We start from the raw sequence: 27,135 nt of genomic DNA on the forward strand, positions 1-27,135 counted from the left end.
GTTGGGCGCGTGCTCCTCTGAGGGGGCATGGGCCGGGGCGAGTGGCAGCGTGGGCATGGGGGAGTGGCGGTTCCGCGCAGAGCTCGGGTCCGCTCGCGTCTCGCGGTCTCTTCCTCCTGGGAAGCCGCGCACTGCAGCTGCCGAGCTGCCACCGCGCGCCGCGTCTTTCCTCCGCCGGGGTGGGCAGCCTCGAGTTGGGGAACGGATGTGGGCAGAGGTGGCTGTTTTCGTTTTCATGCCGCGGTCTTGTCGGCGCCTCCGCGTGCCCCCTAAAAAGAACAAAAGCCTCGTGGGTTTCAGTGTTCCGTGGTCTGAACGGAGGCTGCGGGCCACCGCCTCGCCTGGGCGACGGGGAAAGTGTTGCATCCTCGTGCCCTGGGTGGGCGAGGCCGGCAGAGTGACCTCTGGACCCCCATCCACGAGGTTCTCTGTGACTTACTGGGTGTTGACCGCGCCCGGTGCCTTGCTTTGCCCTGCAGAAATGCTACGCTGGGGGAAGCATGGCTGACTTCAGCAAGAGCATCCTCTCTGGGAGTTCACTGGGAAAGAATTCTGTTTGGCTGTCACAAGTTCTTCAGTGAAATATATAGTTGTTATTGTAGGCGGATAATAATAGCAGCCATTGACGAAGGTCTCACCGTGTCAAATGCTTTACGTGTTTCTCCATCCACGCCTTCAACAATTCCCTGACATTAAACGACCACTCCCCTTTTACAGAGTTAGAAAGTGAGAGGTCAAGTAACGCTAGTGTTTAGCTGAACGTCCGAATCTGTTAGGAAGCTGATCTGACTTCGAGGTCTGTTTTCTCTGTTGTCCTACCATTATTCTCCCACAGTTGTAACTTCTTCACTAGCACTTGCAGCGGCTGAAAGAATTCATTAAGATATATATATATATGTGTATATATATATTTATCTGTATGCGTGTGCGTACCTGTGTCGGACAAGTGACAGATACGTGCAGAATTCAGTAGTTCAGCACTCGCTATACTTCAGCACTGCAGGCTTATTTAAAGCAAATTGTTAAACTGATGGGCAGAAGGTTCAGAGTTGTATAAGCAATGGTTGATGTCTAAGTTTTAAACTCATGTGACTTGCAGGGTGTGAGGATTTGAACTGAACAAATGATGGAGCATTTACAGATCACCCAAATAAGTGCCATGCACCTGGTTAAGTACTGACAATATATAGTTCTTTGTTTTCCAAAAGCTCCCATGTAGATAGTGGCGTAGAAGCATGAATTTTCTTAAGTGGAAATGGTCTCTCGTGCTTATGCGAGAAGATGTCCTTATTGTTTGGAGATGTTTAGAAATGAAGTTTGTTGGTGCCTAGAACTTGTGTGTCTGTGTGTGTATGGCAAAATGTTGGTAATTTTTGAATCTAATTGCAGATGGATGGATATTTAGTGACTGTTCTTTGAACGTTTCTGAATATTTGAAATTTTTCATAATAAAAACTTGGGGAGGATAAACAACTCTGAGAAGAGCAGATAATTGCAAAGATAAATCTGAAATGCCCTGAAGAGTAGAAGACCAGAGAGGGTTTTGATGTATCCTTGGGGTCTGGCAGAGGCATTGTAGTTCTGGGGAAGCCCTTTTTGTCAGGATCTTTCAGTTGGTTGTTTAAGGGGCAATGGGAACTTCCAAGGAGAACCATGAACTCCAGGCAAAAGGAAATACAATCCTAGCAAAAAGATATTAAATAGCTGTTTGAAGGAGTAAAGGTGAGAAAAAGACTTTTTCTCAGCCAGTGGTCATGATAGTCTTGAGAAGCAAGCAAGACAGACTGAAAAGGTGAAATGAAGTCCCCAGGAGCAGCAGTGGCAAGTAGCTTCGCAAGGTGGGAGATAAATACAGACATCCAGTTGTTTGTGTTTTCTCTTTGCCTGTTAAATGTAGGTCAGAAATCTAAGTAACAGCAGTTAACAAAATATATGAACAGCTAACATTTACTGAGTGCTTAACATGTGCTGGTTGCGTCGCATTGTCATTTAATCTTCAGAATGTACGAATTTATAATCCCATTTTACAGGTAATAGTTGGAGAGGTCAATAGCTTATGTGAAGACGCAGACTTAAAAACTTTCAGAAAAAGACTTCAAATTTAGTTTTGCCATAGAACAGAGTAGTGGTTCTCAAAGTGGGATTCCAAGACAATCAGCGTCACCATTACCTTGGAACTTTAGGCAAAGTGAAATACTGTCCTCCTCCCTTCCCCCAGACTTTTTCACTTAACAGTTTTAACAAGCTCTCTAAGTGATTCTGATGCATACTGAAGTTTGAGAAGCACTGCTTTAACTGTAGGCACTTTTAAAATAATGATTTTATTTATTTGTTTGAGAGGTAGAGCTACAGACAGGGCGTGGGGGGGGGGAGAGAAAGAAAAGGAGAGAGAGAAAAAGATGTCTTCCATCTGCTGGTGCGTGCCCCACATGGCCACAATGGCCAGAGCGAGGCCCATCCATGGTCTTTGGTTTAAAAGAGTGGTCTTTGGTTTAAACAGACCTAGGTTTGAATTACATTTGTAGCCATTATGGATTGTGTGGCCAAGGGTCAAGTTACTTAAGCTTTTGTTTTTTAGGATTTATTTATTTATTTTATTTGAAAGGAAGAGTGACAGCAAGAGAGCAAGATCTTCCTTCCACTGGTTCACTTTCCAAATGGCTGCAACAGCATGTGTGGGCCAAGAGCCAGGAATCCCATTGGTATCTCCACAAAAGTGGCAGGGTCCAGGTACTTGGGCCATCTTTTGCTGCCTTCTCAGATACATTAGCAGAAATCTAGATTGGAAGTGGAGTAGCTGGGATTCCAGCTGGCACTTTGATAGTGGACACTGGTGTTGCAGGTTGCAGCTTAACCTGCTGTGTATGTGCCAGCCCCTCAAATTACTTGAACTTTGGAACTTTACGTATTCATTTGTAATTAAATGATGGTCATTTATGTATTTATAAAATAAGGAAAAGATCCCTTACCGGAGAATGGCTGAGAGATGGTTTCATCACAAAGTAGTAACTAAGTGCTTCCCAATTTTTTTCACGTGGAAGCATAGGTAGGGATGGATAGTAGTTGTATAGAGTAGTGGGAAAGTTGAGGAGAGTGCTGCTGGTGGATCACTGCCCAGGGACTTTGAGTGGTCCTGGAGGCTGAGCCAGTCAATTTCTTGGCATGCCTATAGCTCATTTGTGGGGAGGCGACATGTTGGGAAGCTCTGCATTAATACATTAAGTACTTACACTGTTTTCCCAGTCCTTGGGCCCCTGCACCCGTGTGGGAGACCCAGAGGAAGCTCCTGGATCCTGGCTTTGGATTGGCGCAGCTCCGGCTGTTGTGGCCAGTTGGGGAGTGAACCAGCAGATGGAAGCCCTCTCTCTGTTTCTCCTTCTCTCTGTGTAACTCTGACTTTCAAATAAATAAATAAATCTAAAAAAATGCACTAAGTATGTACCAGGTAACAATGTTGAATAAATGTTCATTCTCTTACAATTTATATTGTGGAGAGACACAAAGTGTTAAGTAATGACAAAGTTGTGGGGTGACCAAAGGTCAAAATAGTTGAGTCCTGAAAACTATTAAGGAAAGTTTTGTGGAGGAAGATCTGTCCGGTAGTTGGGATGTGCCAAGCACTAGGAAGACAAAGATACTGCCTCATGAGCTTTCTCCTGTTATGACAATAGTGAACACATGTTTTGCTTACCATATGCTTCCATTGTTCTGTGCTTCCCCTCATCCTTCCTCAAACTTCATTGCAAATTGGAACCACCTGGTAAGCCTTAAAAATACCTGAGCCCTACTCTTAAATTTTCTGGTTTAATTGGAATGTAATATGACCTATACTTGTGACACAAGCATTTTTGAAATATTATGTTTAATTTTTACAACAAGCTATGACATGGATACAATTTACTGACGAGGAAGTCGAGGCCCTGAGGTGTTAACTTTGTTCAAAGTCACACGGCTTTGTGTGTGGATTTAAGCCCAGATGTTCTATCCCCTTGCTCCTTGCTCTTTACCACTGGAGATCTGTAAGTATCTCTATGTACTGAAATGAAATAAAAGAAAGGAAAAAGAAAGCCTTGCTTGGCCTTGTGTTCTCAGGCTCAATTCCTCTGCCTACCCTTATAGCAAAACCCTTCAAAACAACTATCTGTGTAACCTATCTCTACTACCTCTCCTTCTATTCCTTAAATGCACCAATCATTGAGTACAAATGAAAATTCGTATTGAGGCTTCCCATTTTCTGTAATTTTTCTTGGCTTGCCTGCTCTGCTTCAACCTCCTGACTGTTCCTTGAATGTGGAGAATATGCCAACCCTGCTTCTGTGTCAAGGTCTTTAGGTTTCTTCCATGAATAGCTCTTATTGTACAACTCCATGGCTGACTCCCTCATTTAACTTAAATTTCTGCCCAAATATCACCTTATTAGATAGTTCTTCCTACCATATTTATTTGTTCACTTATCTCTTGTCTTTCTCTAAATGAATAAATGACAGTTTCAGATCTAGGCTTATAATCAAATGTGAAATGTATGTGTGTATACTTCAAGCAGCATTAAACTCTGAAACAACTGAAGTGAAGAAAAGGGACATATCAGTCAATAATGTATGTATTTTTGAAAAACAAATTATGATATTTATAGTTTTTTCCTCCAAAAGTTGATTACTCATGGTTGTACCTTGGGTATAGAATAGCTCAAAATTGTGGGAAAATATATACTAGAAAGATTAGTAGGAAATTATATACAGTATTCTGCAACCAATAACTACAGTCATTAGTTCTGCCACTGGTTCATGGGATTGTTGACTGATTTCTTAAAAACATATTATGCATTCCAGGCCTTCCTCAATGAATACTTTAAAATTCAAAAGTTTTTAAAAATTAATTTTCAGCTTTGTCTCTAAAAAAGATTGCTATTATAAGAACACCAAAACCAGGAGGAAATGCAATTGTAAAATAATTTCATGAAGTATGCATATACTACATACACGTGTACCTATACATATACATATACATATAAGTATACATATATAGAAGTATATACCTGTATGATTATGTACTGATATGCTGGATATCCCATTATCACCATTCTGAATTGGATAGTGAGACATTTATGACATTGTTCCATATTTCTATTATCTGTTTTATTGGTATGCTTATACCAGTATACCAATTATAAAATAGAAAATATTAATTCCTGTAATAAATGAAAAGTATTTGTTGAATAAGTTTATTTCAACAAATGTGAAGTTCCTATATTATATTAGTAGGGAGCCTTATTTACTTGAAAGGTAGAGTGGCAGAGAGATCTGCCATCTGCTGGTTCACTCTTTGGAGAGTCTTCCACGTGGGTGGCAGAGGCCCAGTTACTCGAACCATCATCCACTGCTTTTCCAGGAACATTAACAGGGAGCTGGATCATTAGCACAACAGCCAGGACTGAAAATGGTGCTCCTATACGGGACCCAAGGATCACAGGCAGAGGCTTAACTTTCTGCCCTACAGTGGTTTATTGACAATTTTAAAATGCCAAGTTCTAGTGCTACCTCACTTAGTCTTTACATAGTTGCAGGTTGTTACTATTTGCTTTTTTTTTTTTTTTTTTTTTTTTTTTTGACAGGCAGAGTGGACAGTGAGAGAGAGAGACAGAGAGAAAGGTCTTCATCTGCCATTGGTTCACCCTCCAATGGCCGTCATGGCCGGCGCGCTGCGGCCAGCGCACTGTGCTGATCCAAAGGCAGGAGCCAGGTGCTTCTCCTGGTCTCCCATGCAGGTGCAGGACTCAAGCACTTGGGCCATCCTCCACTGCACTCCCTGGCCATAGCAGAGAGCTGGCCTGGAAGAGGGGCAACTGGGACAGAACCCGGCGCCCCAACAGGGAGTAGAACCCGGTGTGCCGGCGCCGCAAGGCAGAGGATTAGCCTATTGAGCCACAGCGCCGGCCTACTATTTGCTTTTTTGTAGATGAAAAACCTGAAACTCAGCCAAGCGAAGATAAGCCCCTAGTTAGGTAGTGATGGACTGAAACAGGTGTGTGCACCTGACTTCAAAGCACATGCCCTGGGGCAGGCACTGTGGCATAGTAGACTAAGCCTCTGCCTGAGGTGCTGGCACATCATGTGGGTGCTGGTTCGGCTGCTCGTCTTTGATCCAGTTCTCTGCTGTGGCCTAGGAAAGCAATGGAAGATGGCCCAAGGGCTTGGGCCCCTGCACCCTCGTGGGAGACCCGGAAGAAACTCCAGGTTCCTGCCTTTGGATTGGCCCTTGCAGCCATTTGGGGAGTGAACCAGCAGATGGAAGACCTCTCTCTCCCTCTGTGTCTATAACTCTACTTCTCAAATAAAATATTTTGGAAAAATCACATGCCCTGTCCAACACTGAAATATCAGGACTGTATTTAGATGGAAAGAATAGAAAAAATAAAAAGGAACCTAGAGATGTTCTTGTCATTTGGTGCAAAGCAGAGCTATGATCTGCTTATCCACTGCCATTAAATTTGACAGCAATTGAAAACTTTATTTTCCTCTTTTTCAGCAGATGTTTTTGAATGTAATGTAATACAAAGTGGAGCCAGTGTTGTGGCACAGCAGGGTTAATCCACCACTTATAAGGCATGCACCCCATATTAGAGCACTGGTTCAAGTCTGGACCACTCCATTTCTGGTGCAGCTACCTAGTAAAATGCCTGGGAAGGAAGCAGAAGGTTAAACTCTGCCTGCAGCACTGGCATCCTGTATGGGTGCCAGTTCAAGTCCTGGCTGCTCCACTTCTGATCCAGCTGTCTGCTAATGGCCTTGGAAGGCAGTGGAACATGGCCCAAGTGCTAGGACCCTGAACCCATGTAGGAGACCATGAAGAAGCTCCTGGCTCCTGGCTTAGGATCAGCCCAGCTCTGGCCTTTGCAGCCATTTGGAGAGTGAACCCAGCAGATGGAAGACTACTTTCTCTCTCTGTCTCTCTCTCTCTCTCTCTCTCTCTCAATAACTCTGACTCTCAAATAAATAAATCTTTTTAAAAAACAGAATATTTAGTCAAGTCATTCCTTATATTACCAGTAATCAAATGAAAAATTTGATATGTAGTTCCATGTTGGTAGATAATTAATTTACATGTAAACAATTTGGGGAAGGAAGATTTTGTAATTGTATCACTGTATGTGCTAGTTCTAGAACTGATGTTCATGGATGTCTGATTATATGGAAAAGTTGGAATATCAGTTCATCACATAAAATTAGAGTTTAGTGTATCTGTACTCTTCTAGGAAGAGTAAATGTAGATTTTATTAGATTTAATAAGAAGTTTTTGACGTCTATAAATTTAAGAGCTGCTATTAACTATTGTTTTCACTCTCTTTTTTTGTTATTTATGGGTGAGAACAGAATGTAAAATGACTATGTTCCCTAAAAAACACCTGTTTACAAACTGAACTTTTTTTGTTTGTTTGTTTGTTTGAAAGAGCAGAGAGAGACAAAGAGAAATTTTCCATCCTCTGGTTCACTCTCAAGTGGCTCCAGTAGCCAGGTCTGGGCCAAGATGAAGCAAGGAGCCAGGAACTCCGTCCTTGTCTCCCACATGGGTGATGGGCCCAAGAATTTTAGCCATGTTCCCACTGTCTTCCTAAGTACCTTAGCAGGAGCGGAGCAACCAGAATTCAAACCTATAATGAGATGCCAGCATTGCAAACAGTTGCTTAGCCTCCTCTACTGGCTGCATTAACTGAAATTTTACAAGTTGGTTTAATATCATTTCAGATTAATATTTGGTTTTCAGTGGTTTTAAATCTACATTTTATTTCCTGTTCATATATTGGAATTTTTAAAAATGATTTTTCTTATTTGAAAGTGCTGACATTTTAGTTTTTAACATAATTTGGTTATAATATGAATAACTTTTCCTGGTTTTCTAAAAATTTTCAGACTGGAGGAATTTAAAGTACAAGTTTTTGTTTCATATTAGTTTATCATATTGGTATGATGGAGATTACTAAATAGTAGAGTCCTAATTTCTTAATTTTATGGAAGAAAATACATTTATTGGGGTATGTCAAGTTATTAGTATTGATGTTATGTCATTGAAAATTCTTTTTATGTGAATTTTTTAAGTATTCTCAATTTTTTCATTTTTTTTTTTTAAGGCAAAAAGTGTGCTGTATCAACTCAGGGGCATAACAGCAAACTGCAGCAACAACTTTGATATCAACAATGAAGCAATGATATCTGAGGACAAAAGAGCACTTGCCAACTGTTTGTCATCACCATTTCAAGTGTTTGTATAAGCAGAAACAACTGCAACAGATTCCTGGGTCTGCTAGAATAGGGGGAATGTTTTATTCTGATACTAATTATTTCTAAGGAGTTTTAATATAGATTAAGTTATATGCAACCAAATGAAATAAAGATGAGTGAAACCCCCAGATTCTTTGTTGGGCCTGAAGATACAGAAATAAACCCTGGAAATTACCGACATTTCTTCCACCATGCAGATGAAGAGGAGGAGGAGGAGGATGAATCTGTAAGTTGTTTGTTATTTTGATAAGAGAAGACCCATCCGGTATAGGCTTTTTACTAATTACTGCTAATGTGAATTAATACAGTAAGCTTATATCAAGACTTCTTTCACATATAAATGTGTTACAGTTTTTTTTAGGTGAAAAGGTAGATTTTGTTTCTTGTATCTACTGTGAATCCAGAAATACACTTCTAAGTTGTTTAATGATGACCAGTTTAGTTTCTTTCTATGATAGGCATATCATAACTCAGGATTAGGTAAAAAAAAAAATAGGTGGATAAGAGAAACAGTAATCCAGGCTGTAGGTCAAAATAGTTTCTTCTGTGTACAAACACATTCCAACTACATCAAGATAAAGATTTAGAAAGAAATTATTTTTTTAAGATGGAAATAATTTTAAAGGTTCTAAAAAAAGTAGGATAGCTTAACTAAGTTGATTATCATGTTGTCCATGCAAGTGCTGATTACCTGAAAATATCCCTATTTGTTAACTATTCAGAAGTCTGCAAACTGAGTAGCTACAATGAAAGACTACTTCTAGGGTGTGTGTGTGTGTGTGTGTGTGTGTACGTGTACGTCTTGTTCTCTAACTTAATCCTATATCCATACTAGATTTTATGATGTATTTGTTCAAGTTGCTATAGTTATAATTAACCAAACATTTTTCATACTCATTATTTATTTGTTTACAAGTAAAGATTTCTTTCTTCTGAAAACTGACTTAAAATACGTACTTTAAACATGTTTTTTGCTTTTCTTGTTTTTCAAATTGGACTGTCACTCATTTGAACCCTTCAATGCAGAGCATCTACCCTGCCTTACCCTTGAAAAATTTATGATTGTCAAGCTTCTCTTACCAGCAAAAGCTTTTCTTCATTTAATGTCTTACCTGAAAATCCTGCATGTAAAATATAAAAGCAGAGCTTCTATGATTTCTACAACTCTTATGCCTTTTCTGGAGTTTAGCTCAACACTGTGAGCTTCACTGGGAAATCAAATTCATTTTTATTACATACTCATATTTTTATCTCCTGTCTGTCACCATGTGTCTCATATCCTTCCTGTGTCTGATGTTTTAGTGACACTAAAATTTTTATTTCTACGTATTTATTCCATACTGTATTATGTTTGTTTGCTCTTGTATGTAATCCCTTCACCTCTTGGAAATCTCCTTATTTGAGGTACTTTGTGAATGCTTGCGTTTCATGTCTTTCACTCTTTCTACTCTCCTTGCCTTTTCCCCATGCCAGACTTGAACACTTCTTCCTTAGGACTGTCTCTATTCCATTTATCACAATGTACCCTATTATTGCTGTGTTTCCTGTTGGCTCAAAGTACTTCCACAGACAGGTACATTCTACATATCTAATCTTCTGGACTTACTGTAGTTCTTGGAATATTGGTGCCAGATAAACTGAGCTTTCATCCATGATGTACAGTTGTCACTTAGAGGTATTTGATGTGGTTTGTTTGGCCTTTAGCTTTATAGAGTGATTTATTTCAAATCACTCTACTGTTCTTAAGATCTCAAAAATATGAACTTCAATCTTATTGGACATTAAATTTTACAAAATAACTCAATCTGTTTAAAAAATAATGTTCATGCTTCTAAGATTTAACTTCATAGGAAAATTTTGCAATGTTGTCTTAAGAATGTACATATATTTATACCTTTTAAATATAAAATTTTTCCTGTTCATCTTAGCCAATGAGGAAATATTTATTAAATAGATCTATAATAAATAAAAACAATGTATTAGTTTTTTTTTTTAAAGGCAGCATGAAAAATTGAATATTTCTGTTTTCTGGATAATCTACTTAAAGAATATTAGAATGAGCTATATGAAGGCTTTTCATCAGGAAAAAATAAGGAAACTAAAAGTAGATGAATAGAAGAGGAAAAGACAGCAAATCTCAGGAAAGTTGGGACTTATAATGAAATTCAATACTGATTTGAACTGTAAACTGCAAGTTAAAAGAGGCAGTGCAGAAGTGTACTTCTAGGAATAAAGAGCAGTTTAACTATGATGTTATCCAGTTTTATTTTAAATTAGAATAAGAGAAAGTCTAGTAAACTGTGTTTTAGCCCAGACTATGATGTCATGTGAAATATATAAAATATGGAAGAGAGATTAATTGAAAAAACTAGACACAGCTTTGTATAGTTAATGAAACCTCTCTGCAATGTCCTTACTTGGGGTGCCTTTTAAATCTTAATTCTTCAAAGCTCTGTCCAGATTCTGTGTCTTTCACATTTTCCACTCTCCTTTTCTCCAGGCCAGACTTGAACACTTCTTCCTTGGGGCTATCTCCATACCGTAACATGTATTTCTATTCCATATGCATCTGAATGTAGAGTCTGCAGAATGACTCTTGAGTGTTGTTAGGAATCCATGAGCTATTCATAAATTGTTTGCTATATTCTGTCCAGTATTGCCAGATATCAGTAACACCATTACAAAGGAATTTTGAGTATGAAGATACTCAAAATACTTAGCTATATGGCTTTCACTAAATTTGCTTCCAACTTGTTGTTAGTAACCAACTAGTATTCAAGCTCAATGTAAAAAGGGAAAAAATGGTTAAGGACTGCATAGCTTTGTAGTCACAATCACACCTTATTTTAGGCAAGAGAATTTCTCACTCCCATTGACCCTTTGACTTATTTAGAATTTGTGCCCTTACTGCTATTTTCTGGTATGAGCAAAGGGTTACCATATACTAGATGCAGTAAAAGAAGGAATATTTAAGTTTTAAATTTGATTGAAAATAGTAACAATGTTTTGAAAATGTTCTCATTAAATTTTTTCAAGACCTTTAAAGAAACTGTTTTATGTATTATATATTATAACAATTATGTGATTTTAAAAAATTTTATTAGTAGGTTAATATGCCACTTTTACTGATTAATCTCACATATCATGTACTTCTGGGAAAAAAATTAAAATGATTAAACTTTGGAGTTCAACTAGGTTAATATTATATTTTGCTTTGTTTCTATTTTAGCCACCAGAAAGGCAGATTGTGGTTGGAATATGTTCCATGGCAAAGAAATCCAAATCCAAACCAATGAAGGAAATTCTTGAACGGATCTCCTTATTTAAATATATCACAGTAGTAGTATTTGAAGAGGAAGTTATTTTGAATGAACCAGTGGAAAACTGGCCTTTATGTGATTGTCTTATTTCTTTCCACTCTAAAGGTATTAAAGAAGGGCGGGGAGGGAATCCCTTTTTCCTTTCTGAGTGTAAAGCTCATTTGTATTACTTAATGTTTGATAAAAGAAAAATAAAATGAAACCTATTCTCACACAGATAGTTGATGCTAACATTTTGACATATTTATTTCCAGTCTTTTTCTTCTGTGTGTATTTCTTAAAAAATGTTTAGTGTCAGTGTCTGTAATTTTACATTTAACTCTTTTCACAATTATATAAAGAGATTTTCTTCCCTCCATGTAATTCTTCAATAATCTCATTTTTACTGTGGCATGTTTGGAAATATGAAGTCATATTTAACTAATAGCTAAATATTTGAGTGAATTTATTTAAAATAAGGTCTGAAACTCTGTGTTACTTTGTATCTCTAAATTTATTAAGATAAATTATTGAATTATTTTAAGCCCTTGTGTTTTTGCCATACAGAAAACAATTTGTTTTTCATATGCATATTCACACTGTATTTCTTAAGAATTTAATATTTGAAATTTTAGGCCTTACTTGCTGTATTTTACTGTATTAGGATATCAGTTAAGTATGCTAATCAAAATTATTACATGTATAACTGAATTTATAACCTAAAATTTATGTTAGGGTGATCTCCCATTGATAAATATAATTGTTTTTAAAGATTTTATTTATTTACTTGAGAGGTAGAGTTACAGACAGAGGAGGAGACAGAGAGAAAGGTCTTCTTTCTGTTGGTTCACTCCCTAGATGGCCGCAACAGCTGGAGCTACGCCGATCCAAAACCAGGAGTCAGGTGCTTCTTCCTGGTCTCCCATGTGGGTGCAGGGGCCCAAGCACTTGGGCCATCTTCTACTGCTTTCCCAGGCCATAGCAGAGAGCTGGATTGGAAGAGAAGGGCAGCCAGGGCTAGAACCGGCGCCCATATAGGATGCCAGTGCTGCAGGCAGAGAATTAACGTACTGCACCAGAGAAATATAATTTAAAACATAGACTTAGTTATAAATGTATCCGTGTTTACTGCACTTGTTACCAAAGATAATCCAGAACTAAGTTAAAGTCTCACTTCAGCAGGAAGAAGATGGGTCATGGTTCACACTTTTTGGGCTTCCAAATCCTAAATTGAATTCCATCATTCCATTGAGAGCCACAGATCTTTCCTGAGGCCCTGTGTTTCAGAGGACCTTAAAACTTGCTTCTCCTTGAGAGTGAAGTGTTCTTTCCTTACTGTTATATGTTTCCTTATCATATAAGCCCCTGAAAACTAGCTGCTGTTTCTAAGGAAATATCCCATGTACTGTCCCTTGGTAAGGAAAACTCCCCTTAAACAGCAACAAAACCGGGGAATTAACTGTATAGGTATTTTCTGTATGCTGATTCTTTTTAGGAGGCTGTAAATCATAGACATTGTACAAATAATGAATTCTGAGAGTCTTTATAAAACTTGAAGGGTTTGTAATTTGTGGCCAGTTGATTCTTGGTATAGAGTATTGCTATTTAAATATTTACAACTAAGGGTGGATTTAAGAATAAATCTTGTTTAACTTATCATAGCTTTAAAAATATTTTTTAAATAATTATTTTATTTATTTTGAAAAACAGAAGTTACAGAGAGAAGTAGAGCCAGAAAGAGAGGTCTTCTATTCCGCTAGTTCTCTCCCCAAATGACCGCAATGGTCAGAGCTGAGCTGATCCGAAGCCAGGAGCCAGGGGCTTCCTCCAGGTCTCCCACATGGGTGCAGGGGCCCAAGGAGTTGGGCCATCTTCTACTGCTTTCCCAGGCCATAGCAGAAAGTTAGATTGGAAGAGGAGCAGCCGGGACACGAACTGGTGTCCATATAGGATGTCAGCACTACAGGCTGGGGCTTTAACTCGCTGCACCACAGTGCTGGCCACCCCCCAATTTTTTTTTTTTTTTTTTTAATTTATTTGAAAGTCAGAGTTAGAGAGAGAGAGAAAGAGACAGAGATCTTCCATTTGCTGATTCACTCTCCAGATAGTCACAATGGCCAGGGTTGGGCCAGGCTGAAGCCAGGAACCTGGAGCTCCTTCTGGGTCTCCCATGTAGGTGGCAGGGACCCAAACACTTGTGCCATCCTCCGCTACTTTTTCCAAGCCATTAGCCGGGAGCTGGATTCGAAGTGGAGCAGCTGGAACTCAAACCAGTGCTCATATGGGGTACCAGTGTTACAGGTGTCAGATTTACACTCTATGCCACAGCGCCATCCCCTAAAAATTTTGTTTTTTAAACTTTAATATCCTCAAATACTTTCTTCTCCTAACTATTCTGGTAATACTACAAAATATAGTGTCTTCAAAGATATACTTAAATATCTGTAGTTAAGTCCTAAAGTTGTACATACCTGCTGATTTTTTTTATCTTGTCCACAGATAGTCATTAAAATTTTCAATTAAGGATAACATGTTCATTAAAATATTTTCACTTAAGGAATAATAATAGGTAACATATACTGAGCACTTATTATGCCAAGTACCATACTAAGTGCTTTATATACACTCATTTAATTGTTCAAAATCCATACTAGGTAAGGTTGATTATTAAACTCATTTATAGAAGAATTGGAGGCTTGCAGGGATGTTAAATAAATTTGCCCAAGGTCATACAGCTAGTGAAAGATGGAATCAGGTTTTGAACATTGATTCTAATGACTGCTGTAGTTTACTGCTTCCCTTAATGAGTATTGATGGATAAAATTTGAGGCTTTTACTGTCCATATAGAGAGTAAAATTCTTTAAAAATTTTAGGCCTCTTTTTACATCTACCATTGGATTTGTTTTCATTACGTTAGTAATTATACCAAAGCTTGGAAATTTTGGAGAGTTCATTTCTGTTGTCTTAACATTGGCCTGGCAGTAAAATATTTTATATTTTGAATATATCTATTGCATGTCAAGTAATTTTTGCTTTTGCTGCTATTTTTAAAAGTACATAAGTTCTTTGAATGTTAGCTGATTTATATGTATATATGTATATATAGACTTGAAAATATGAAATGAAGAAGAGTTATATATAAATTAGGCTTTTAAAATCACATAATTCTGATACACTTATTTATATAAAGATTTATTTCTATAATCTTATAGGTAATCAAACCCCATGGTAGGTGGCTGAATAGTCAGGCATTGATTCACATGTCAGTGCTATAAGTGTGGTTATACTTGTATAGCCCCTGGCTCACTGTGCCTTATCAGTGAAATTAGGAAATAGATTTAATAGTATAAGTGAAGTCAGTGTTTATTTATATAGTATCCCATACCATTTATGAATGATAATTCTTATGCATAATGAAATTATTCTTTTATAAAAGGTGGCATCAATTCAGGTTGATAAAGCTATAGATGTCAACTTACCTTGATATTGTACAGAGTGTGTTAATAATATGTGTTCTTAGGATTTCCACTGGACAAAGCAGTTGCCTATGCAAAACTCAGGAATCCATTTGTAATCAATGACTTGAATATGCAGTATCTTATACAAGATAGGTGAGTGACAAAGTTGACTGAATTAAGTGAAGAAAAGTTAATATTTAGTACCTACTGTATGCTGACATTAAATCAGGTGTTTTCACATAAGTTAATTCATTATAGTTTGAAAATAATAGGAGGGTACATCAGAATGTTTTTGGAAAAAATGAATTAAAAGATGAGCTTATTTTGATGCAAAACAATTACAAACTTTATGCACAGTATTTTCATAATATAATTTTCTATGAATGTTTTGGAATGTCTTCATATGAATAGATTTCACAAATTTTTGTACCAAAATAAACTTTTTGAAGTATAGGCATACTCAGAAATAGGTGTCTGCATATTACTTAACTTTATAGATGAAGAAAGTTGAGAAACATGAAGATGAATTAATTAACCCAAAGTCACAGGTAGTTCCTCAATATTTGGATAAGGATATATGCCATATTTGTTTAATTTCTAAAGCCTACTGAACCATTGAAAATTATGAACAGTTCATCCATGATATGACTTAGAATGAATTTAGGACTTTATCCATCATAATTAGATTATTTTTTAATAATATAGTGTACTCAATTTGAAATATATTCCACTATATATGTTAGTATTCATTCAACAAGCCAAAATCATGGATTTCTAAAAGAAATTATAAAATATGAGTGTATTTCATTTAATTTTTCACATTGATAGCTATTTGTATTATTTCAGCAGCTTCTTTTTACTTACCATTACAATATGAAATTATGTATGTGCATCTAAAAATACTTTAGAAAAACCCTATAGTTTTTCTTTTCTATTTTTTTCTTGTATTTTAGGGAGTAACATTAAAAAATCTAAAAATTTAAAGCATTTTCCTAGATTTACATATTAATGAATATTTATGTCTGTTATAATATATGCATCTTCATTTAAGAAGTTTGCAAAATAATAGCATGAAGAAAGCTGTTAATCCTGCCACTATATTAACCACTCATACATACACTCATATTTAACAAAGTTAGAGTCACCTTTCTGTTAGTATACTATGAGCATTTACTCAGGTCACTGTCATTTATACAAATAGTTTTTAATAGTTGAATTCTATTCTGTCATTGTGATGTATCAACATCATTTAACCATTTCTTTTTATGTATTTACATTCTCAGTTTTAAAAACTAGTATTTTATTATGCCACAAAAAGTTTTCATTGCCGAATGTTTCTTTAGAATATATTTTTTAATATTTAAAATGACATTTTTTTGAAAAGCTTAATATACACAACCTTTTTAGAAGTACAACAAAAGTAATGTGCTTTAGGAAAAGTACAGTAATAAAATCATTGTGAAAAAGCAATAAAATAATAAGGATAATTTACTTTTTCTTCAGGAGAGAAGTATATAGTATTCTTCAAGCTGAAGGTATTTTACTTCCTCGTTATGCAATTTTGAACCGTGACCCAAATAATCCCAAAGGTAAGAGTAGGAAATTTTAAGCAAGCTGCCTTTTGTCTCTCAACATGCTGTGAGCATTTTCTTTCAGTGATTAAGTGGGAAGAATTTAAGGAATTCATGGTATTCAGTTTTTTTAATTATTAAATAAACAAGCTTTGTATTTGATTAAAATGAGACTGAGATAAAAGGCTAACTGACAGTTTAGGAGTCCTCGATGCTACTTTTCTTTGGTCTGTATTTGACATATCTCTAAGAATCGAAAGATTTTGAAATTACATGCTTAGTAAAGTACTGATTAGGGCCAAACAAGTGATTTATCTGTGATGAATGAGTTATGTATTAGTGACTTCTTGCTTCAGTGTCACACTGAATATCTGATGATTAGGAATATTAAAATACTGCCTCTTATTAATATTTCATAGTACCCTTTACTCATTTTTTCTGATCATACAAAATAGTGTGTCCGTAATACATAGCTTATTGTACAGAGCAAGATAAATGCTTGTCTTAAGAGTTAATATTCTGTTAGTGTTTAGTATTTTGGGGAGTTTTGATGACTGATTGTACCTTAAAGCAACATTTTTGGAAAAACTAGTCACGGCATTTATTATCTGAAACTGGGAAATTTTCTCATTTGTATAGTTGTGAAAATTAATTCCCTGACTAGATTGCTTGCTTACTGTGTGTATGGGTTAGCTTTCTAACTTAAGTAATTTCATGTTCCCTGGGACCCATATTCACAGAACACAGTGGCATTCTGGGGTTTTCAGTTTTTCCTCATGGCATTGTTTCATATCTAAGTTTGGGTTCTGTGATGTGGCAGTGTGAAATGGCAAGTCCATAAGATTTTGACAAACAACTATAGTCCTTTATATTGTTATGTCATTAAATGTTTCTATGTATTGTTCACATACATATGTTTAATTAAAATCACATTTGTACATTGTCCAAGCTTGCTTTTCTTTGTGGTCTCTCTTCTTGGAAAAAAAAAAAGTTCTCAACAATAATGACTTGATATCTGGATGATGTAAAGCAGTAGTAACTTTCCTTGCTGTTGGATGTCTAGAGTGCAGCCTGATTGAAGGAGAAGATCACGTAGAAGTAAACGGGGAGGTTTTCCAAAAGCCTTTTGTGGAAAAGCCGGTCAGTGCAGAAGATCACAACGTTTACATTTATTACCCCACATCTGCTGGTGGAGGAAGTCAAAGACTCTTTAGGAAGGTAAGCCTCTGTAGCCTTCCTGTCATTGCTGTTCTTCATATATTGTGTGCATTTCATTAAAAGTAATGTCAGTTTTATTAGAAGTAACCAAGTATTTAGTAAAACTATGATTCAATATTGGACTCTTGAAAATGTATCACATGGAGGTAAATTTGTAAGACTAATAGCAAACGTTTTTAGAAAAGCAAAACTTTGTGGTTTTTTTTTTTGTTGTTAATTATTTAATTTTGATTTTACTTGAAAGGCAGAGAGAAAGAAAGGCAGAGAGAGATCTTCCATCTGCTGGTTCTCGTTCCAAATGCCTACAACAGCCAGGGTTGAGCCTCCCTGAACCTAGGTTCCCAGAACTCAATCCCAAGTACTTGAGCCATAACCTGTACCTTCCCAGGATGTGTGCTATCTGGAAGCTGGATCACAAGTGGAGGACCCAAGATTCAAACCAGGCACTCTGATAATATAGGATGCAGTTACCCCAAGCCACAACTTAACTGCTGTGCTAAACACATACTCCACCTTAGCTATTTAATTTTTAGCAAAATTCCTACCTCTAGAATATGAATATTTTCTTCTACCTCTCATTTGTATTTCTGTCAACCTAGAAATTTAGGTAAGGTCATCAATCTTTTAGAAAAATGGCCCAGAAACTAGTCAAGGGCATTGTGGTTCAGCAGGTTTAACCTCCACTTAAGACACCCACATCCCATATTAGAGTGCCTACTTCAAGTCCTAGATAATCTGCTTCTGATCCAGCTTCCTACATCTTGCAAAAGGTGGCAGATGATGGATCAAGTACCTGAGTTTCTGCCACCCATGTGGTAGGCTTGAATGGAATGCTAGGCTTCTGGCTTCCACTTGGCACAGCCCTGGCTGTTGGGGGCATTTGGGGAGTAAACCACCTGATGGAAAATAACTTCTGTGTGTGTTTATGTGTAAGTCTGTTGCTCTGCCTTCAGAATAAATAAAAAATATTTTTTTTAAAAGAAAAATAGCAGAGCTGGTGTTTTGGCATTGTGTTGTGGTTAAGCTGTTACCTATGATGCCGGCATCCCATAGTGGCACCAGTTCAAGTCCCAGCTGCTACAGTTCCAATCTGGCTTCCTGCTAATGTACCTGGGAAGGCAGTGGAAATTGGCCCAAGTGCTTAAGCTACTGCACCCACACAGGAGACCTGGAAGAAACTCCCGGCTTTGACCAGACCCAGCCCTGGTTTTTGTAGCAATCTGGACAGTGAACCAGCAGATGGAAGATCAATCTTTTTCTGTAACTCTGCCTTTCAAATAAAATAAATCTTTTTAAAAAATATTTAAAGGGATCACAGAAAAAACAACACTAATAAATTGTACATACATGAAAATATGCTTATTTGCACTTGTTATAAAATAAAGTGCTTATCAGTCTAAAATATATGGATTAGCAAACATTATAAAACATTGAGAATAGTAGGAAAACAAACATAAGCCCAAATATTTTTGGCAAAAATGCAAATTAGTGTAGCCTCTTAGCAACATAATTTAGCAATGTATCAAAATTCTGGAGATAAAAAATTAAGAACACAATGAAGTAATATTTTAATAGCCATTAGAGTGACAAATATTGAAGAATTTAACAGTTACGAATACAGAAAAGGATGAAGAACAGTAGGATGTTGATAAAACTAAATTGTTAAAGCAGTATATAAAAATTTTGGTATTATCTTTATAAGTTGAGTGTGAACATATTCTATCCCCTAGCAATTCCACTATTAGTATGTATCTAAGAAACACTCTTCACACATTTGCCATGGTGACACTTGCAAGGAATTGAATCTGTCATTGTTAAAATAGCCAAAAGTTGAAAAACAACCTAAGAATACATTGATAGAAGAATGGATATATTCTGATGTATTTATATAGTTAAAAAAAAATTCAATGGTAGTTAAAGTGAACAAACTTTGAATTACATACAGCAACTTGGATGAATCTTAGAAGCATGATTTTAGTATTTATATTTTTATGCTCTTTAACTTATAAGTAAGTTACAGAGACAACAGAGGGTAATAATAGGGCCACATTTGGTATTAAGTATTGTTAAATATTTGTGGCTTAAGAAAATTTTATTTGAAAACTCTTAAGGTAGAAATAGATGAGAAATAAATATTATATTATAAAAATGAGAAATAATTTGTTTTTTATATCAATGAACATCTTTTATTTTCAGATTGGCAGTAGAAGTAGTGTTTATTCCCCAGAAAGCAATGTACGAAAAACAGGTTCATATATATACGAAGAGTTTATGCCCACAGATGGTACAGATGTTAAGGTAAGCTTGATTAAAGAACATTTTAATTTTGTTTTTAGGTAATACTGATATTAAGGTAGTATTGATTAAAGTGCACATGATCCTTGTAACTATGGCATTTTGTGCCAATACATCTATTGTGCATTGAAAATGCATTTAGTACACCTATGGGTCAAATGTTATAGCTTAGCAGTACAGTATACTATATGTTAGTATAGTATACTTAGCTTAGCAGTACAGTATACTGTATGTTAGTTGTTAACTGTTGTGATCATGTGTGGCTGACTGGGACTTGGGACTGGTGCTGTCCAACATCATAAGAGAGTACCTTGTAACATATTGCTGGCTGAGGAAAAGATCAAAATTCAAAATCTGAAGTGTGGTTTCTTCTGAATGCATATTGATTTTTTTTGAAAAATTATAAATTGAACCAGGGAATATGTAGATTTTAATTTTCTATTTTGAGTTATTTCGGTGGTAATGCTTTAGCTATTTAACCTCTCTTATGGATCTCTTTCTGATCAGGTGTTTTTGTTCTGTTTCTGCCATGAACAGTTTGGCAGTCAGAAGCCTGTGGACCTTGTGGTGACAGACTTATCCTTGATATTTTACTATTTTTTAATGTCCTTTTAAAGAAACGTACATAATAGTATATCACAAAGTTGGATTGTAAATATTTTGACACAGATTAAGCATCTCTAATCTGAGAAACCAAAAATCAAAATACCATGAAATTTGAAACTTTGAGAGTCAGGTTGCTGCTCAAAAATTTCGGATTTCGGAGCATTTTGAATGCTCAGATTAGGGACACTCAACCTGGACTTTGGAATGTTTGCATAGACGTAGTCATCACAGTTTATGAGCAGTGATTAGTGTTGATGTTTTGAGATCTGTGCCAACTATAATATGATAAAATCTGATTTCAGTTAGTGACAAATAAGGCGTTAATAGCTCTACATCAGCTAGTCTTTGTCTAATGGAATTCTTCTTAAAGTATAAATATAATCATGAACATATCCTTAAAAATTCTCTGCTCGATTCTCATTGGTCATAGGATAATAGCCAAATTCATAAGCCTGGCATGCAAGCTATTTCATAGTCTGCTGTTAGAGGTTTCATTTGTTACAGTATATAAACTATATCAGATAGCTTACCCTAACCTGAATATCTCACTGTGTGTCATGCCTCTGTGCTTTGGGTTTGTTACCTCTGTTCATAATGCCTTTCCTTCTCTTGTCTGCATTCGGATTCATGCCTTTTGCTCTTTTAAATCTGTTTTTTGACAGTGTTTTCCTTCTGTAATCTTTGTATCTCTCCTTTGTTAAACTAAAACAATTTGAGAGCGATCACAGCATATGCTTCTTGGTATTCTCTCTGAAAGCTTAGTAGAATCATTTTCTTAGAGAATGAAACTTCACTATGTTTCTTGATTTTCTCTCTTAATGCTCAATATAGTAGTTTTCTATACAGAATGAAACTGTTTGCTGGTTTTGACATATAACTTTTTATCATTTTATTGAAAATATTGGCATGTAAAACAGGAAGATTGATCTGTCTCTCCAGTAGTCTGGAATCTGAAGTATTTTTTTGATTATTTTTCCTTTGAATTTGATTCCTGCATTTAAATATACATGCACACACAGACGTATCTTTAACACTTGTGAAAGGTTTATACAGTGGGTCCAGATTATGCGCATGCTGAAGCTCGGAAATCTCCGGCGCTTGACGGCAAGGTGGAAAGAGATAGTGAAGGAAAAGAAGTCAGATACCCTGTCATTCTCAACGCCCGAGAGAAATTAATTGCTTGGAAAGTCTGTCTTGCTTTTAAGGTAAGTTGTTATATGAGCCCTGCAGACTTTTGTGAAAAAAGAATTTTTATTTTCTTTTTTGAGGAAAAGATCATATTTGGGCTGATGATTGGAGAAATAAGCTGAGAAAGTACTTAGGATGTCTGAACAGTTCGTGTGCTTTTTTTTTTTTTTTTTTTTTTTTTTTTTTGAGGGAGTTTTGTATTGCTAACATGTTGTATTCTTATAGTGCCAATCTGTTCTTTCTGTACACATTCTATAAAAGGAAGTTTTGTCAGAAATAGAGAATAAATCAACTCACCAGTGTTTAGGGGTATTGTCTAACACATCATTCAAAACTGGTTAAAAGTTTATTTTCACAAAATTGATAACATTTTTTGTCACCTCAGTGTTCTAAGCCCTGGCAGTCAATCCTTTGGATTAATATGATAAAATATGTTCATGAAAGCAATATAAAGACATTTTGTAAAACTTTTTGCTTCTGACTATTTAACTAATTTACTCAATCTGTGTTCCTAGGTTTTTATCTAAGTACTTTTAGCAAAAATTTAAATGGAAATAGTACAGCTTGCATTCGATAAAGGACACATTTTATTTTTATGAAATTTTGCCTTGGATCTAAAATTGAAAGGCCAGAATATACTAGAATTACTGGTTATAAGTAAAAAATAATTTATATTCTAAAAATAATTTGAATCTCTTTCATGGAAGGCATGTTAGCCTGTAAATATGTTTTAATAAATTTCTATGAAATGTTTTACTATGCCAGGATTCCAAAAACTGCGACTCGGAATCATGTTATCCTAATGCATGATGATTTGAGCATAAAATGTAAAGATCAGAAAGTTGTTAGCAACAGATCAGGAAATTTATACCTTTCAACCATTTTCTTCCCCCAAATAAAGCAAATTTGTTACAGGTAGTTATAAACATGTGGTTGTCAGCACATAAAAGATTTACAGGGATAATTGGAAACTTCCTCTGAGATATGTCTTTAAAAATTTTCCTTTTATTAGGGGGACTACAGTGATAAAATTTCTACTAGTGTAAAATTTATTAATTAGAGCCTTTAAGTAGTTTGCTTTTGTTTTTTATTTAAATGTTAATTGAAAAACTTTGTGATATAATTTTTTGTCCTTTCTCATCTCTTATGTGTTATTTTATATTTACATCAAGATAAAGAGCTTAAATAATCATAGCATGTATGTCTTCAGAGTAGTCAAGTTATGAATTCATAATGTCTTTCATTTCCTACTTACTGTGAAGTAGATCAGCATGCAATAATAATACATTTTCAGGCATATTAGAATTTGATATATTCTAATTAAAGTGGAAAAGCATGAATCATAATGATTTAAATGAAAAACTTTAAAGTTTGTTATTTATTTTAAATAGCAAACAGTTTGTGGCTTTGATTTGTTACGGGCCAATGGACAGTCCTATGTCTGTGATGTCAATGGCTTCAGTTTTGTGAAAAATTCCATGAAGTATTATGATGATTGTGCAAAAATACTTGGGTAAGAATTTTTAAAATTTGTTTTTCTTCTCTTTAACTTGGCATTCTAGTTATTAAGAAATCACATTTTTATACATTTATTTATTTATTTGAAAGTCATCCGCTGGTTCATTCCCCAATTAGCCGCACCAGCTGGAGCTGCGCCGATCTGAAGCCAGGAGCCAGGAGCTTCTGTCGGGTCTCCCACATGGGTGCACATTGGGCCATCTTCTACTGCATTCCCAGGCAATAGCAGAATGCTGGATCGGAATTGGAGCAGCCGAGTCTCGAATCAGCACCCATATGGGATGCCGGTGCTTCAGGCCAGGGTGTTAACCCACTGCACCACAGCGCCGGCCCCAAGAAATCACATGATTTTTAACATTAAGTGATGAAAGTCCTGTAAGCATCGTAGAGTAATGAAAATCACTGTTCCTAAGGTGACATCCCCGAATACTGTGCCGGACCCTGTATTACACTTCAGGTTATCACAGACCTGTTACATTGAGTTATGATCAGTTATAGATGAAGGCTTATAGATATTTTAACTTTGTAGATTTAGAGATGCTGTAACATGACTATTGATATCCTTCAATGTTTTGCTCTATAGTTATAGTTAGATTTGATCTCTTTGTTATTTATTATTATCTATTTGTTATAGGAGGTTTCATTCTCCTATTTAATGGTAGAAAATTAGCATTCATTAAACAAGTAACTAGGCTATGGAAATATTTGGAATTCAGGATTCTTTGGCATGACATTGTTTCTGCAAGCGTGTGTTACTTGAAGATATAGGATTGTCAAGTGAATGTAAAAGAAATTATTACATATATAAATGCCACTTTTATATTCTTAGGCCTGTTTTCTTTAAAGATTTATTTTATTGGAAAGGCAGAATGACAGAGGAGGAGAGAGGGAAAAATCTTCCATACATTGGTTCACTCCCCAATTGACTGCAATGCCTGGGCTAGGCCAGGCCAAAGCCAGGAACCTATAATTCCATCATGGTCTCCCATGTGGATGTCTGGGACCCACCCTTGGGATATTTTCTACTGCCTTCCTAGGCACATTAGCAGGGAGCTGCATTGGAAGCGGAGCAGCTGGGACTTGAACTGGCAATCAACTATGAGATTCCAGCATTGCCAGCAACAGGTTAACCTTGTGTACCACCATGGCCTACCCAACAGCCTGTTTTCTTTATACCTTGATGCAGATGGTATAAAGCATAGGAAGAATTATTTTTTAAGACAAAGTATATGAAACAAGAAAACTTAGACTTTAAAATATTTAATAACTGAGTCAGCTTTTACAGTATGACTCAGATTTCTGAACATCTCCAATTTAGTAAATTTTAAAATGAATAAAAGCTAAATTTAAACAAAATTTAAAAGTAATTACTTAACTATGTTTTCATTGTTAACCCTATTAGTGATTTGTTAAAGATGACCATGATTTTTAAAATAGCTTTATAGGTGTTCAATAAATTGATAAGAAATGATTAGTGACCACCTTTAGGAGACAGTCTTGGATTCCAGGATTTATCTAATGAGATAGAAGTAATTATAGTAATTTATCTGAATACAATGTTGACTTATATTTTAAAACTAGTAAATAAGTAAATAATCCCAAAGTTATGGCATCCCATTAGTGTGTTCTGATACACTAATTTAGAACTATTGATACAATTTTTCTTGATTAGGATTGATTCAAAGGTTACTTTACATGAGATGTAATCATGAGATAGTTTGATTTCAACTCTGATGTTTCTCTTATATTTCATTTTGTCATCAAATAACCTGTAGTGTTGTCTTTAAAAAACTATTTTTTTTCCTTTTTGTCTTGAAGAAATATTGTAATGCGAGAGCTTGCTCCGCAATTTCATATTCCCTGGTCGATACCTTTAGAAGCTGAAGATATCCCAATTGTACCAACTACATCTGGAACTATGTAAGTTTGAATTATTTTCATTTAGAAATTTGTGTTTTCCCCATAAATCTGTGCTATTATGTTAAAAATTAAATTCCTGAATAATTGTTAAATACTATGTATATCTCCATATGGATAACATGGATGAATACATTATATGCTTTTACAACAGTCCAGTAGAATAAAAAACTTTTATATTGCTACAAATACAATCCTGACATAAGCTTGAATAATTATAGAGCTACTTAATCAAGGCATAACAATAAAAGAGGTGCTAGCAGGTATCTTACCTAGAGGTTCAGAGTAGTCATACCACTTTGACTCTCAAGTTTTATCTTGAGGTAAATTAATTAGACCGGTATTACCAGAGTGTTTCATGACGTTCTGCTGATGAAAATCACTCACTGAAGCACAAGGTGAGTTGACTGAATGATTCACATTCACAGATTTACGTTAGCATGTGAAGTATTCTGGGAAGACCTGATTCTGGGAAAAACTAATCTTTTTTTAAAGATTTGTTTATTTATTTGAAAGGCAGAGTTACAGCGAGGCAGAGAGAGAGAGAGGTCTTCCATCCACTTGTTCACTTCTCAGATGGCCACAATAGTCGGAGCTGAGCTGATCTGAAGCCAGGAGCTTCCTCTGGGTCTCCCACGTGGGTGCAGGGGTCCAAGTATGTGGGCCCTTTTCTAGTGCTTTCCCAGGCACATTACCAGGGAGCTGGATTGGAAGTAGAGCAGCCGGGTCTCGAACCGGCACCTGTATGGGATGCTGGCTTTGCAGGCGGCGGCTTTAGCTGCTATGTCACAATGCTAGCCTCTAATCTCACTTTTAAAGTGGCATTTTCCAAACTTATTTAACACAAAATTTATTCCGGTAACTATTAATATCCTGCAGAGGTATATTCTGCAGCTCCTACTTTGGCAAATATTAAATTATACCTCTTAATTCAAGCATTCTTCTAAAACATTTTGTCTTCGTAAGCATGGGCAAAATATAGCAAATATATAAATAAAGCAGCCATCATGTAAAATTAATTTTGTTTGGTATAAAATTTCAGTTTATTCCAGTCTAATGCTATAGGGCCTGAAAAAGTTAATGGCAAATGGAATTAAAATGTTTATTTTTGTGCAATAAATTTTGAAATCCATGCATATGAAGAGTCTTCAGGAAGTTTATGAAAAATGTGTGTTATAAAAAAACTGCATGGGGCTGGCATTTGTGGCATGGTGAGTTAAGCCCCTATCTGTGACACCAGATCCCACATGAGCTCCAGTTCAAGCCCCGGCTGCTCCACTTTGGATCTAGCTCCCTGCTAATGCACCTGAGAAAGCAGCAGATGATGACCTAAGTGCTTAGACCCCTGCCACCCAGGTGGTAGACTTGGATGAAGCTCTTGGCTCCTGGCCTCAGCCTGGCCCAACTCTGACCATGGGGCTATTTGGGGAAGGCACCAAATGGAACAAAGATCTCTGTCTCAATCTCTCCCTCTCTCTCTGTTGCTCTACCTTTCAAATACATAAACTAAGTCTTGAAAAACTGCATGGATTTCATAATTTTTTACAGCAAAATAAATTTTCTTTAATTCCATTTTGCATGAACTTCTTTGAAGTATGCTTGTATTTTATAAACTTCAGGGATCAGAGCCCATTTCCTTTTATCTGAAGAGTTGGTATAGACATCACTGGAGGAGTGTTATGTACCTTAATATCACCTATCCTTCCGCCCTCCAGTTTCTTATATTCTTTTAAGTATTTATTAAATAAAATTAAGACTGGATTGCTGTAAATTCTGTTCTTTATGGGA

The 27,135-nt window shown here is 36.1% G+C and overlaps 1 protein-coding gene across 29 annotated transcripts in view; it reads left to right on the forward strand.

Annotated features, from left to right (window-relative positions):
* PPIP5K2 (diphosphoinositol pentakisphosphate kinase 2) overlaps positions 1-27,135 on the forward strand; it is an 85,301-nt gene that overhangs the window by 249 nt on the left and 57,917 nt on the right. For all 29 annotated transcript variants that reach the window (XM_070056499.1, XM_051853945.2, XM_070056488.1 and 26 more), the window contains exons 2-10: positions 8,126-8,502; positions 11,506-11,701; positions 15,097-15,187; positions 16,538-16,623; positions 17,669-17,823; positions 20,020-20,121; positions 21,768-21,929; positions 23,304-23,425; positions 25,249-25,350. In XM_070056499.1, the coding sequence (XP_069912600.1) occupies positions 8,368-8,502; positions 11,506-11,701; positions 15,097-15,187; positions 16,538-16,623; positions 17,669-17,823; positions 20,020-20,121; positions 21,768-21,929; positions 23,304-23,425; positions 25,249-25,350 (1,151 nt within the window). In that variant the 5' untranslated portion in view covers positions 8,126-8,367. The remainder of the gene's footprint in view (positions 1-8,125; positions 8,503-11,505; positions 11,702-15,096; positions 15,188-16,537; positions 16,624-17,668; positions 17,824-20,019; positions 20,122-21,767; positions 21,930-23,303; positions 23,426-25,248; positions 25,351-27,135) is intronic.

Source organism: Oryctolagus cuniculus, chromosome 14 (assembly GCF_964237555.1).
Source record: "Oryctolagus cuniculus chromosome 14, mOryCun1.1, whole genome shotgun sequence".
Lineage (NCBI taxonomy): Eukaryota > Metazoa > Chordata > Mammalia > Lagomorpha > Leporidae > Oryctolagus > Oryctolagus cuniculus.